Below are 14,345 nucleotides of genomic sequence, written 5' to 3'. Positions count from 1 at the left end.
CTTTTCTTTTCTTTTCTTTTCTTTTCTTTTCTTTTCTTTTCTTTCTTTCTTTCCTTTTTTTTTTTTATAAATTTTTATATTTTCTTTTCTTCTTCTTCTTTTTTTAATGCTTATGCTCCTTATTTTTATTTCTTTATTTTTTTGAGGCAGAGTCTCACTCTGTCTCCCGGGCTAGAGTGAGTGCCGTGGCGTCAGCCTTGCTCACAGCAACCTCCAACTCCTGGCCTCAAGCCATCCTCCTGCCTCAGCCTCCCCCCGAGTAGCTGGGACTACAGGCATGCGCCACCATGCCCGGCTCATTTTTTCTCTATATATATATTAGTTGGCCAATTAATTTCTTCCTAATTTTATAGTAGAGACGGGGTCTTGCTCTTGCTCAGGCTGGTCTCGAACTCCTGACCTTGAGCGATCCTCCCGCCTGGGCCTCCCAGAGAGCTGGGATGACAGGCGTGAGCCACCGCGCCCGGCCTGTGACTCCATTTCTTTTTTAATTTTATTTCTGATTACATTTTAATATTTTTTCTTTCTTTTTTTTACTAAAACCCACGCTGAGATGTGTGCCTGTGACTCCATTTCTTAAGGACCCCTTTCTTGGGGGTGGATGCACGTTTTCCAGGCTCAAACCCTAAAGCAGAGGGACGATTTCCTAACTCACGGGGGTGCTTGGAAGTCCACAGGCAAACCCCGCTGGGGGCCACGGCCCCGGCTCTGACCGGCTTGCTGGGTGAGCGTGGCAGCCACAACAAGGGGGGCCGGGCGGGAATGGAATGTGCCAGGCGCCAGGTCAAGCCAGCAGGACAGGCCCATCTCAGCCGTCGCCCACAACCCGGCGTTCTGGAACTGGCGACTGGACCGGGACGTGCTGACAGTCACGGGACAGAGATCAAGGCACGGACTGGTTTCCACTGTCATTGCATTAGAAAATTACAAATGAGCCGGGCGTGGTGGCGCGTGACTGCAGTCCCAGCTACGTGGGAGGCCGGGGCAGGAGGATCGCTTGAGGCCAGAGGTTGGAGGCTGCTGTGAGCGAGGCTGACGCCACGGCACTCACTCTAGCCCGGGCGACAGAGTGAGACTCTGTCTCAAAAAAATAAAATAAAATAAAATAAAAATTAAAGAAGCAATGCTTGATTGCAGGAGCTCAAGCAAGGACCGGAGAGAATTATCTAGAAGGACAGCCCGGACGGCGAGGCTGAGGAGTGCTTTCCAGTCGATTAAGCGCAAAGGTGCTTTCGTCGGTTCGAGATGCTGTAATGTCTCTTCCGTGGGAAGAAGGCTCATTCTCGGAGGCACACTGTGTTTTCTTTATTTTTATTTTTTGGCTTTCATCTGAGACCATCATGACATGCTTTGTTGGGTATTTTTTTTGGAGAGACTGAGTCTCGCTCTGTCGCCCAGGCTAGAGTGAGTGCCGTGGCGTCAGCCTCGCTCACAGCAACCTCCAACTCCTGGCCTCAAGCGATCCTCCTGCCTCAGCCTCCTCCCGAGTAGCTGGGACTACAGGCATGTGCCACCACGCCCGGCTCATTTTTTCTATATATATTTTTAGTTGTCCAGTTAATTTCTTTCTATTTTTAGTAGAGACAGGGGGTCTCGATCTTGCTCAGGCTGGTCTCGAACTCCTGACCTTGAACGATCCTCCCGCCTTGACCTCCCAAGTAGCTGGGACTACAGGCATGTGCCACCATGCCTGGCTAATTTTTTCTGTATATTTTTAGTTGTCTGTCTAATTTCTTTCTTTCTTTCTTTCTTTCTTTCTTTCTTTCTTTCTTTCTTTCTTTCTTTCTTTCTTTCTTTCTTTCTTTCTTTCTTTCTCTCTCTCTCCCTCCCTCTTTCCTTCCTTCCTTCCTTCCTTCCTTCCTTCCTTCCTTCCTTCCTTCCTTCCTTCCTTCCTTCCTTCCTTCCTTCCTTCCTTCTTTCTTTCTTTCTTTCTTTCTTTCTTCCTTTTTTAGTAGAGACGGGGTCTCGCTCTTGCTCAGGCTGGTCTCGGACTCCTGACCTCAAGCGATCCTCCCGCCTCGGCCTCCCAGAGTGCCGAGATGACAGGCGTGAGCCACCGCGCCCGGCCTAATGATGACATTTTCTGGTCCACTAAATTTAAGCTTGAACTTGAACTTTTCTCTCTTCAGACCAATCAGTTCTCATCTTACTTTTTAAAAGCATAACCGCTATACCAAGTGATCATTCCGTTCGTGTCACAACCCTTTCCTCCCCACGTTTTCCCCCAGTCTACAGCAGTCTGGACAAATAGAAGGTGACAGAGAAGGTAGAGGCTAGAGTCTAAAATGTTTCCAAGACATTTGAGGAAGACAGGGCGGAGTAAATGGGGGAGAGCTAAGAGTCGGGCAGAATCAATCTTATAATTAATGGCTGGGCGCGGTGGCTCACGCCTGTCATCCTAGCACTCTGGGAGGCCGAGGCAGGAGGATCGCTCAAGGTCAGGAGTTCAAAACCAGCCTGAGCAAGAGTGAGACCCCCGTCTCTAGTATATAAATAGAGAGAAATTAGCCAAACAACTAAAAAATTATATATAGAAAAAATTAGCCGGGCGTGGTGGTGCATGCCTGTGGTCCCAGCTACTCAGAAAGGAGGCTGAGGCAGGAGGATCGCTTGAGGCCAGGAGATTGAGGTTGCTGTGAGCGAGGCTGAGGCCACTCACTCTGGCCCGGGCAACAGAGGGAGACTCTGTCTGTAAAAAAATAAATAAATGAATAAAAATAAAAATATGTTATTGGATCTGCAGACGGAAAACCCACAAGGGAGGCTCCTAAACAATTCTGAGGCCCAAGAAAACGGTTCAAGGGAATGCACGGAGGTTGGGGAAGAAGAAAACAAAGTGGGAAGGAACAAAGAGAGTTCAGTTTGCTCCGTTGATCACGAGGCTGCAGGAAAGGGCTGGGCGAGGAGGCCGCCGGTCATATACCCTGCAAACAAAATTCCTCAGTGGTAGAGGCCGGAGGGAGGAGGCCGCTCCTGTTATTATCAGCACCGCCGTCAGCGAGTATGATGTGACTCAGTGGAATGTGCCTGTCACTGAGGGACATTGTTTTCTAGAAGCTTCCAGCCTGCTGTGAGGCAGGAAGAGCCAACTTCGGAGAAATCGCCAACGCAAGATGCTTTCATGGTTTTTAGACAAAGAACGAGACATCGGCTAAGAAACGACAATACAGCGCCCTGCAGCCGGGCACTCCCACCCGAGTAAAATTGGAAAATAAGATGGAATATCTTTTTTTTTTTTTTTGAGACAGAGTCTCTTCTCTGTCGCCCGGGCTAGAGTGAGTGCCGTGGCCTCAGCCTCGCTCACAGCAACCTCAAACTCCTGGGCTCAAGCGATCCTCCTGCCTCAGCCTCCTCCCGAGTAGCTGGGACTACAGGCATGCGCCACCACGCCCGGCTAATTTTTTCTATATATATTTGTAGTTGGCCAATTAATTTCTTTATAATTTTATAGTAGAGACAGGGTCTCGCTCTTGCTCAGGCTGGTCTCGAACTCCCGACCTCGAGCGATCCTCCCGCCTCGGCCTCCCAGAGTGCCGGGATGACAGGCGTGAGCCACCGTGTGCCCGGCCCCGATGTTGCCTTCTCTCTCCCGAGGTTACCCCAGTGTGTCCTGTGCTGGATCGTCCCCCTCCAAATGACAGCGACATTCTGTCCACACCAAGGGAGAGAACACACTTCGTAGCAAGTGACAGTGTCAGCTGAGCCGTTGCCATGGTGACAGTGGTGACTTCGGGGAAACCCATCTGCAAATCCAGCTAGAGATCCTGCAGCTCGGGGGCTCCTGAAGCCTCCGGTCCCACAGAACCTTCCAGTAGCCTCCTTCCTATGTCCCCTCTTGCAAATCTCAAACCTGAGCCTCTAGGGCAGGGGTGGTCCCCAAACTTTTTAAACAGGGGGCCCAGTTCATTGTCCCTCAGACTGCTGGAGGGCCGGACTATAGTTTAAAAGAAAAAAAAAAAATCTATGAACAAATTCCTATGCACACTGCACAGATCTAATTTTGAAATAAAAAAAAAAAACCAAACGGGCAAAGACACCCGTGTGTGGCCCACGGGCCGTAGTTGGAGGCTGCAATGACAAAGTAGCTCAGCCCCGTGACATTTAGCAAAGTGAAGCCACCATAGCACGGTGACATCGGCTAGACCCAGGGCTGCCCTGGCAGGCCCAGGCAGCTGGTGGTGGGTGGACAGGGCTGGGGGCTGCAGGGATTGTCAAAGTTGTCACTTGGTCCTCCTGGATCTCAGGAGAAGCAACACCGTTTATTGGGAGTTTTCCTTTCATTCATTCAAAAGGAAAAAAATATATATATATAGTGATACTTCGATGAACATAAAGAATATATCTGGCCGGGCGTGGTGGCTCACGCCTGTCATCCTGGCACCCTGGGAGGCCGAGGCGGGAGGATCGCTCGAGGTCAGGAGTTCGAGACCAGCCTGAGCAAGAGCGAGACCCCGTCTCTACTAAAAAATATAAAGAAATTCATTGGGCAACTAAAAATATATATAGAGAGGCCGGGCGCGGTGGCTCACACCTGTCATCCCGGCACCCTGGGAGGCCGAGGCGGGAGGATTGCTCGAGGTCAGGAGTTCGAGACCAGCCTGAGCAAGAGCGAGACCCCGTCTCTACTAAAAATATAGAAAGAAATCAGCCAACTAAAAATATATAGAAAAATCAGCCGGGCATGGTGGGGCATGGACAGGCTTGAAGCTCTGACTCGAGGGGGGAGGGGGGCACGGGCAATATACGTGACCTTAACATGTGCACCTCCATAATATGCTAAAATAAAAAAAATAATGTTAATACCATTTATAATCCCTAGAATGCAGGGGTGAAAGTACTTTGCTTTCCTTTGCTTGCTTGTATCTTCTAGCCCAGGGGTCCTCAAACTTTTTAAACAGGAGGGGCAGGTCACTGTCCCCAAGACCGTTGGGGAGTCCGCACTGCGGGCCCGGGACGAGCCGGCTGCTAAGCAGGACAGGCAGCGGCGGCAAACACACCCGGCACGGGCCGGATACCTGTGCCAGGCGGGTGGCATGTGGCCCTCGGGACGCAGTTTGGGGCCACCTGCTCTAGGCTGTCTACGATGAACCAGCCCTGCTTGATTCCCATGATGCAGAATGAAATTCCTCCCAAACAGAGAGCGCAGGTGCGGGCCCGAGCGCCCGCTTGGGTGCAGAGAGCCAGAGGACACTTCTGCCTGGCAGCAAAGTGACCTCCTCGTCCCCCCTCCACGCTCTGCTTCTCCCCGGACATCAGAGGGACTCGTGGCCTGAGGACAAGTGTCCCGTGGACCCGAGGGCCTCTTGTCTGCTGTTTCCCTCCCACTCGTCTGCTTGTCCCCTCCGCCCCCGCGCCCGGGCGACAGCTGCCGGCCCCCAGACTGGCGGAGTCTGCAGAGCTTTCTAGATACCCACAGGGCTGGGGAAGTCCTGTCTTTTTTTTTTTTTTTTTTTTGAGGCAGAGTCTCCCTCTGTCACCCGGGCCTAGAGTGAGTGCCGTGGCGTCAGCCTCGCTCACAGCAACCTCCAACTCCTGGGCTCAAGCGATCCTCCTGCCTCAGCCTCCCGAGTAGCTGGGACTACAGGCATGTGCCACCATGCCCGGCTAATTTTTTCTATATATTTTTAGCTGTCCAATTTTAACTTCTTTCTATTTTTAGTAGAGACGGGGGTCTCGCTCTTGCTCAGGCTGGTCTCGAACTCCTGACCTCGAGCGAGCCTCCTGCCTCAGCCTCCCAGAGTGCTAGGGTGACAGGTATGTGCCACCACGCCCGGCTCATTTTTTCTATATATGTTTAGTTGGGCAATTCATTTCTTTCTGTTTTTTTAGTAGAGACGAGGTCTCGCTCTTGCTCAGGCTGGTCTCGAACTTCTGACCTCGAGCGATCCTCCCGCCTCGGCCTCCCAGAGTGCTGGGGTGACAGGCGTGAGCCTCCACGCCCGGCCGGTGGAGAAGTCCTGAAGCTCCTTCCCTGGAACCATCCCTGCCCTGCCTGGCTGTCCTCTGAGCGGTCCAGAGTCCCCAGGCCAAGCAGTGTAGACGATCCCTCCGTCCCCCAATGCCATGTCACTCGGCGTGGCCAGGGTAGGCAGGTGCAAGAGACGCAACGCAGAGCCGTGGCTTCTGCCTCTTGCCCGCGGACCCAGAGGCCGGCCTCACCTGGTCACTCCTTATTTCGTCCAGCCCTGGCCGGTTTGGACTGTACATAGGGCGGGCACCACGGAAGCCCAGGGCTCTGCTCCCTGGCCCTGGGGACTGCCCAGGAAGTCACCTGCATGAGGTGAGGAGGGTCTGTGTGTGCCCGGGTGAGACACGGGAAAGCAGGGGGGCAGAAGAGTCTGGGAGGCCGGGAGTGGAGGCTCATGCCTGTCATCCGGGCACTCTGGAAGGCCGAGGCGGGAGGATCGTTCAAGGTTGGGAGTTCGAGACCAGCCTGAGCAAGAGCGAGACCCCCGTCTCTACTAAAAATAGAAAGAAATTAATTGGCCAACTAAAAATATATAGAAAAAAATTAGCCGGGCATGGTGGCGCATGCCTGTAGTCCCAGCTACTCGGGAGGAGGCTGAGGCAGGAGGATTGCTTGAGCCTCAAAGTTGGAGGCTGCTATGAGCGAGGCTGACGCCACGGCACTCACTGTAGCCCGGGCAACAGAGGGAGACTCTGTCTCAAAAAAATAATAATAATAAAAAAAAATAAAAAGAAAAGAAAAAAGAAAAACTCTCTGCCCCTCCCTGTCCTTATTTGCCTAAAAAGTAGAACTTAAACTCATAAAGGCAAACGCGTCCTCCTTCCCTTTCTACCAGGAAGGGCCAAGGATGATTCTGGAAGGCAAGGTGAGACCCCGATCAGCCCGGAGAGACCAGAGCCATCTAAACAACGAGGCTTACCCACCCACTGGCCTTTGTGGACTGCCCTTTGCACAGCTTGTCTTTTCTAGAGACTCAAGTTCCTTTTTTTCTTTGTCTTGTGGCTTCTCTAAAAAAAAAAAAAAATTGCACTGTTCCTTACTGAAAATGTTACATAAACTGCAAAGTTTCAATATATTGAAAATGTTCCATAAACTGCAAAGTTTCAATATATTGAAAATGTTCCATAAACTGCAAAGTTTCAATATATTGAAAATGTTACATAAACTGCAAAGTTTCAATATATTGAAAATGTTACATAAACTGCAAAGTTTCAATATATTGAAAATGTTACATAAACTGCAAAGTTTCAATATATTGAAAATGTTACATAAACTACAAAGTTTCAATATATTGAAAATGTTACATAAACTGCAAAGTTTCAATATATTGAAAATGTTCCATAAACTGCAAAGTTTCAATGTATTGAAAATGTTCTATAAACTGCAAAGCTCACTTCTTCGAGAATCACTCATTCCCCCGGGCCGTGTCCCTGAGGGCCTATAGGGACAGTGACCTGGCCTCCCTGTTTAAAAACTTTGAGGACCCCTGCTCTATAGGTTAATAAACTTTGATTTGCTTTCCTCTTGTTAATCAGGGGTCTGTCCCAGCTAAAAAAATAATAATAAAAATAAAAATGACAAAGGGTAGAGAGAAAATGATTTCTTTTTTCTTCCCCTACAATGTCAAGAGCCCGAAATAATGTGAGTTGAGCTCAAAAAATGTTAATGAGTCACCCACTCTTCAAGCTGAGCAGAGACGAACACAATGGATTTGGGGGTGGGAGGTGGAAGGGGCAGAGAAAGTGGCATTGTTCGCGCTCGCTAATAAATATCTCCTTTTGCTTACGGAGGGACCCCAGGGCAGATGAAATGAAATTTGGGGGGACAGGCTGCATACCCCAAGTGAGTCATCGGCTTTGTTGCCACCACCTGCAAAAGCTTCTCCCCAACTTATTTCTCAGAGGAGTGGATTGACAAACTACTCCACGAAACAATGGTTGAATGGGACACAGGCGACCCCATCCTATAGGTGAGACCTAAGGAGACGTCACCTGTGAAGAAGGTCAGCCATGAGGCCACCAGGGACGATTTTTTTCTCTCCGATAAAGTGAGACTTCAGAAAGGGCAGCCTCTCTCTTCTTCCTCCCTAGGACATTGTTAGAACTCCACGTGCTGGCCGGAACCCTGGCAGCCTCTTTGTGACCATGAGGAAAACTAAAACTAACAAGTCCACTAGAGCAGAATTAGAAACGTGCTCTTTGATGACATTGTTGGGCCATCCCAGAAAAGTGTCCTGCCTTAACAATTCTTATCAGTCAAATAAGAAATCTTCCTTATCCTTTAAGCCACTGGAAGCTGAATTTTGTGATATTTGCGGCCAAAAGCGTTCTCACGGGTACAATTGGCTTCACAATTGTGTAGAAGGCAGCTCACCCGCCCACAGGCCACCTCAGTGTGACCAGGCCGTCTGTCAAATAGGCAAACTGAATTCCCAAGGGCCATGCCCAGCGTCTCCTTGTTATTTTGCCCCGGGGCTGTAGTCGTGAAAATAAAATTAATTTTCTAGCCCATGAATTAAACATTGCTGCTGCTGCCGGCTGAGAGATTTGAGCAACAGGCTTTTGTTGGCAAGAGAGGCAGGATCCCTTGTCGCTCTAAAATAAGCGACAAGGAGTCAGAAGGGCAGGAGGGGGTTCGAAGGGGAAAAACTGAGTTAATCATGTTAACCTCAACCTATATTTACACTCGGTCCTGCCAGAAAAGGGCCCCAAAGCACTCGCTATTCTCCCCGGTCTAGCTGCAAATCCAGCTGCTGGTGGGGCTTTCAGTGCTTTACCCAGTTGTTAAAAATGTAAGAGATGCAGCCGTGCGCTGGGGATTACAGGGAAGAAAGGAAGATTCATTCACTTTTTTATTTTTTATTTTTTTTTAGTAGTTTAATGATTAAAGATTTTTAAAAAAAATGACTCAGCAGGACAAGGAGGGGGGAAGAAAACAGAGGAAGACAGAAGGAAGACAGAGTGCAAGGGAAGGGCGAGGGAAGAGCAAGGAGGCACGAAAGCCATTTATTTCCATGTCTCTTTGGGAACTTGCAGGAACAGGCCCCCACTTTCCAAGGCCAAAGCTAATTTTTCCACGCAAGCCAGGCGAGGAAGCCAAATTCCAGGCCAGCTAGGTGGAATTTATCCTGTGCTGTAAGAAGGGATTTTTCTTTCCCCCACCCCACGCCCCTCTGCTATTATAAACAGCCAGTATTAGGCCCACTAATAATAACAGCGGCTAATAATTACTTAACATCATCAACCGGGGGGGTCAGGCACTGTGCGCTACGTGATTTTACACCTATTATCTAATTTAATTCTCACAACTTTCATGAGCAAGTAACAGTTCTGCATCCATTTTATTTATTATTATTTTACTTTATTATTTATTTCTATTTATTATTTATTTTATTATTATTTATTTTATTATTATTTATCTTATTTTATTATTATTTATTTTATTATTATTTATTTTATTTTATTATTATTTATTTTTGAGACACAGTCTGGCTCTGTCGCCCGGGCTAGAGTGAGTGCCGTGGCGTCAGCCTCGCTCATAGCAACCTCCAACTCCTGGGCTCAAGCGATCCTCCTGCCTCAGCCTCCTCCCGAGTAGCTGGGACTACAGGCATGCACCACCGTGCCCGGCTCATTTTTTTTAAAAATATATTTTTAGTTGTCCAATTAATTTCTTTCTATTTATAGTAGAGACAAGGGGGGGATCTTGCTCTTGCTCAGGCTGGTCTCGAACTCTTGACCTCGAGTGATCCTCCCGCCTCGGCCTCCCAGGTTGCTAGGATGACAGGCAGGAGCCACCGCGCCCGGCCTACACATCCATTTTAAAGGTGAGACAACTGAGGCTCAAAGATGTTCGTTTGTCCTAAGGCCACTGAGCTGGCAAGTAGAAGGGTGGGAACTCACATTCAGCCTCTCCACCGAGCCTCGCTCACACTAGAAACCTGGAGGCAAGAATGAAGTCCATGGCCAAGTGTTCTAGGGACTCTTCAGCAACGGGGGGGCCTTGGTGGAAAAGAATCGCAACCTTAGTCCGGGCACGGTGCCTCACGCCTGTCACCCTAGCACTCTGGGAGGCTGAGGCGGGAGGATCGCTCGAGGTCAGGAGTTCGAGACCAGCCTGAGCAAGAGCGAGACCCCCGTCTCTACTGTAAATAGAAAGAAATTAATTGGCCCAACTAAAAATATATATAAAAAAAAATGAGCAGGGCATGGTGGCGCACGCCTATAATCCTAGCACTCTAGGAGGCCGAGGCGGGAGGATCACTCTAGGTCAGGAGTTCGAGACCAGCCTGAGCAAGAGCGAGACCCCGTCTCTATTAAAAACAGAAAGAAATTAATTGGCCAACTAAAAATATATAGAGTAAGGTACTGAATATCAAGAGACCTGTAAACTATTAAAAAATAGAAAAAAATTTTTTAAAAAATAGAAAGAAATTAATTGACCAACTAAAAATATATAGAAAGAATTAGCTGGGCATGGTGGCACGTGCCTGTAGTCCCAGCTATTCGGGAGGCTGAGGCAGGAGGATCACTTGAGCCCAGGAGATTGAGGTTGCTGTGAGCTAGGCTGACGCCACGGCACTCACTCTAGCCCGGGTGACAGAGTGAGACTCGGTCTCAAAAATAATAATAATAATAATAATAATAATAATAAAGTGGACCATCAGCCCATTGGGGCATGAACTTGGCTCTCATGCGAGGCAGAGCCGGTGGGGGCGGGGTGCAAAAGGGCCCCCACAGGCGAGAAGTGTGTGAGTGGAGGCTCCAGGACTTTGACCGAGAATCCCCCTTAGTTCTGGGTCCCCCTGGTCATTCCAGGGCTTCCATGGAGGCCAGCCAGCAGTGCCACTTAGCTGGCCCTCGTTCCTTCCCTCAAAGCCATCTGTCTTATAGGGTCCATTGTCTACAATGTTTCTTTTGTCTTTTTGAGACAGAGTCTCGCTCTGTCGCCCAGGCTAGAGTGAGTGCCGTGTCGTCAGCCTCGCTCACAGCAACCTCAATCTCCTGGGCTCAAGCGATCCTCCTGCCTTAGCCTCCTCCCGAGTAGCTGGGACTACAGGCACGAGCCACCACGCCCGGCTCATTTTTTTCTATATATATATTAGTTGGCCAATTAATTTCTTTCTATTTATAGTAGAGACGGGGTCTCACTCTTGCTCAGGCTGGTCTCGAACTCCTGACCTTGAGCAATCCTCCCTCCTCGGCCTCCCAGAGAGCTAGGATGACAGGAATGAGCCTGGAATGTTTCTAAGTCACAATTCTAGAACTTAAAACGACAACAGCTGCAATTTTCTTTCTTTCTTTCTTTTTTTTTTTCTTTTTTAAGAGAGGCAATGGAGGTGGACAGAGAGTAGCGAAGGCAGAGAGGCCTTTACCTTGGGGTGGGAGGTACAAGAATGAGGGTTGGTGGCATCAGCCCCAAAGAGGACACCAGACTCCCAGAGTGTGTTGATGGTTGAGGTCTCCCCGGAAGCTGGAGGGCTTTGGGGCCTCGGCGGGTGTCCCCTGGCCAAGGTCCCTCAGAGCCAAGATTCCATCTTCCCCACAGAGAACATTCTGGAAAGGGCAGAGGTGACTTGGCAGAGCTGGGGCGGGAGTGGGGCCTGCGGGCTTGCAGGCATGTAAGATAATATTTTAAGTGCTCGCTTTTCCCTGATCGCGCTCTGCACGCTGCGGCTATTAAAGATCAACCCCAACTCCCTAGAGGCCGGTGTGCTCCGGAGGCCAAGCGCCCAGCCGGGCTCTGGCAGCTTCGGGGTGGGGGGACCAGCTCCGGGCAGGCTGCGGGTGGCAGTCCAGTGAGCAGAGGCTGCACCCCGCACAGTCTAATCATCCGCAGATAAGGGGAGAAGGAGGACAGATGGGAAATTAAGCCAACACATAAAGGCCGTGGTGAGAAGCACGCAGAATGCAGGAGGAGAGGCCGGGTGAGGCCGGACATTACCCAGAACTTTGGGGTGTGGGGGGGCGGACTTTATTTTATTTTTATTTATTTTTTTGAGACAGAGTCTCGCTCTGTTGCCCAGGCTAGAGTGAGTGCCGTGGCGTCAGCCTCGCTCACGGCAACCTCAATCTCCTGAGCTTCAAGCGATCCTCCTGCCTCAGCCTCCCTCCCGAGTAGCTGGTACGACAGGCACGCGCCACCACGCCCGGCTAATTTTTTTCTATATATTTTTACTAGGCCCATTAATTTCTTTCTACTTTTTTTTAGTTGAGAGGCTGGCCTCGAACTCCTGACCTTGAGCGATCCTCCTGCCTCGGCCTCCCAGAGTGCTGGGATGACAGGTGTGAGCCACCGGGCCTGGCCTTATACAGAAGTCCTTTTTTATATTTTTATTTTTTATTTTTATGCAGAGGTCATTATCATGATATATATATATATATATATATATATATATATATATATATATATATATATATATATATATATATTTTTTTTTTTTTTTCTTTCCTCTTCCCCTCTGGAAATAAAAGTAGGCTGTGTTTCTGTCATCCCACTTCCCTTCCTTGGAGATCTGGGAAACAGGAGCCCAGAAGGGTTCCAGGGATATTCACCTCCCAGCCCACCTGCAAACCAGCAAGCCCACACCAGCCCGCATGTGCGCACCTGTGCCTTTGTCCCGGCTACTGTACCCAAAAGACAGGAGCCAAAGCCAGTTCTTGGGGACCAGGGCGGGCTTTAAGGGGGCTCAGGGACCAGTGACTGGGGCTGCGTCCCCGCGGGCCAGGACAGGCTGGAGGCGGGCAGCAGCCACAGGTGCACGGGAGGGACCGCGCTTGGGGACGCAGCTGCGTGCTGGGCGCCAAGCGCTGTCCCCACCGGCCGGCTTTGCTCCCCGGGACACTTTGGGGGCCAGAGGCCTGCAAGCGGGCAGGGAGGGTCGCGGAGGACACGGGGACAGGGGCCTCGGAGACCAGGCAGGGGGACAGGTTTCCTCCATGTCGTGCGCAAAAGCCAAGACCCCGCGCATCCCGCGCCGGGGCTCTCCTGCCTCCAGTCCCTTTTCTTGTCCTTGACCCGGGCCCCCTGATGTGTGGCTCGCGGATGTCGCCTGGGGCGCGCACGGGCGACACCTGCGTCCTGCGCGTCGCCCTTCCCGGGTGGCCGATGTCGCCGGCGCCCAGCCCGGGCCTGTCCCCTCGCGCGCCCCTGCGCACGTTGGTGGCACCTGCGGGACTCGGGTCCCCGCTCGCCACCGGGGGCCGCGGACGCGCCTACGCAGGCCGACCCAGGGGAGGGGTGGAGGCAGGGAGGCCGAAGTTGCAAATACCCAGGTGGAAACCCCTGCCAGTCCTGCGGGGCGCAGAGGAGGCCGGCGCGGGGACGGGCGCGGGGACGGGCGCGGGGACGGGGCGCGGGGACGGGCGCGGGGACTTACCCCAGAGCAGCGTGAGCGGCTGGGCCTCGGGGATGAGCGCCAGCGAGTACACGGCCGCCAGGTGCAGCAGGCTCATGAGCACCACGTTCCTCCACACGATGCGCCCGCCCGGCCTCCGCGGGCCTCCACCGCCCGCGCCCGAGGGGACCGGGCCCGCGTCGCCGGCCGCCGGGCCTGGCATGGCTGGAGCGGGGCGCGCTGGGGCCCGCGGGTCCCCGGTGGGGGCGGGGGCCTCTGCCTTTTCTTGGGGGGGGCGCGGATGCTTGCACCCCTTCTCTCTGCACCCCCTCTCTCTGCACCCCCCTCTCTCTGCACCCTCAATTGCTGAACCCTCTCTTGCTGCACCTTCTATTGCTGTACCCTCTATTGCTGCACCCCGTCTCGCTGCACCCCCTCTCTGCACCCTCAATTGCTGAACCCCTTCTTGCTGCTCCTTCTATTGCTGCACCCCCTCTCTCTGCACCCCGTCTCGCCGCACCCCCTCTCTCTGCACCCTCTATTGCTGAACCCGGTCTCGCTGCACCCCCTCTCTGCACCCCGTCTCCCTGAACCCCGTCTCGCTGCACCCCGTCTCGCTGCACCCACTCTCTCTGCACCCTCTATTGCTGCACCCCCTCTCGCTGCACCCCCTCGCTGCACCCCGTCTCCCTGAACCCCGTCTCGCTGCACCCCCTCTCTGCACCCTCTATTGCTGCACCCCCTCTCGCTCCCCCTCCCTTGCCCAGCGCTCCGCGCGGCCTAAGGCTGCGGTCCCCGCGCCCGCACCCGAGGCTGGGCTGTCGCGGCCGACGACTCCGCCGGGGACGAGGGGGCGGGCGCAGGGGCGCGGCGGGCGGGCGGGCGCAGGGGCGCGGGCAGCGGGGCGGAAAGACCTGCAGAGCCACAGCCAATCAGCGCCGCCCGTGGGGCTCTTAAAGAGAAAGGCATCCCTCCGCCTCCTCCAGGCTGCCTCGCAGTCCCCTGCCGGGTCCGCCCAGGGTAGGGGTGCGGGGATAAGGG

At 52.2% G+C, this 14,345-nt stretch overlaps 1 protein-coding gene across 1 annotated transcript in view; it reads right to left on the bottom strand.

Annotated features, from left to right (window-relative positions):
• SCD5 (stearoyl-CoA desaturase 5) overlaps nt 1-13,506 on the bottom strand; it is a 49,030-nt gene extending 35,524 nt beyond the window's left edge. Inside the window, exon 1 of the mRNA XM_075998585.1 lies at nt 13,347-13,506. Within this exon, the coding sequence (XP_075854700.1) occupies nt 13,347-13,422 (76 nt within the window). The 5' untranslated portion in view covers nt 13,423-13,506. The remainder of the gene's footprint in view (nt 1-13,346) is intronic.
• Nucleotides 13,507-14,345: the final 839 nt, after the last annotated feature.

Source organism: Microcebus murinus, chromosome 29, assembly GCF_040939455.1.
Source record: "Microcebus murinus isolate Inina chromosome 29, M.murinus_Inina_mat1.0, whole genome shotgun sequence".
Taxonomy (NCBI): domain Eukaryota; kingdom Metazoa; phylum Chordata; class Mammalia; order Primates; family Cheirogaleidae; genus Microcebus; species Microcebus murinus.
This window is presented reverse-complemented; position numbering and strand designations above follow the sequence as displayed.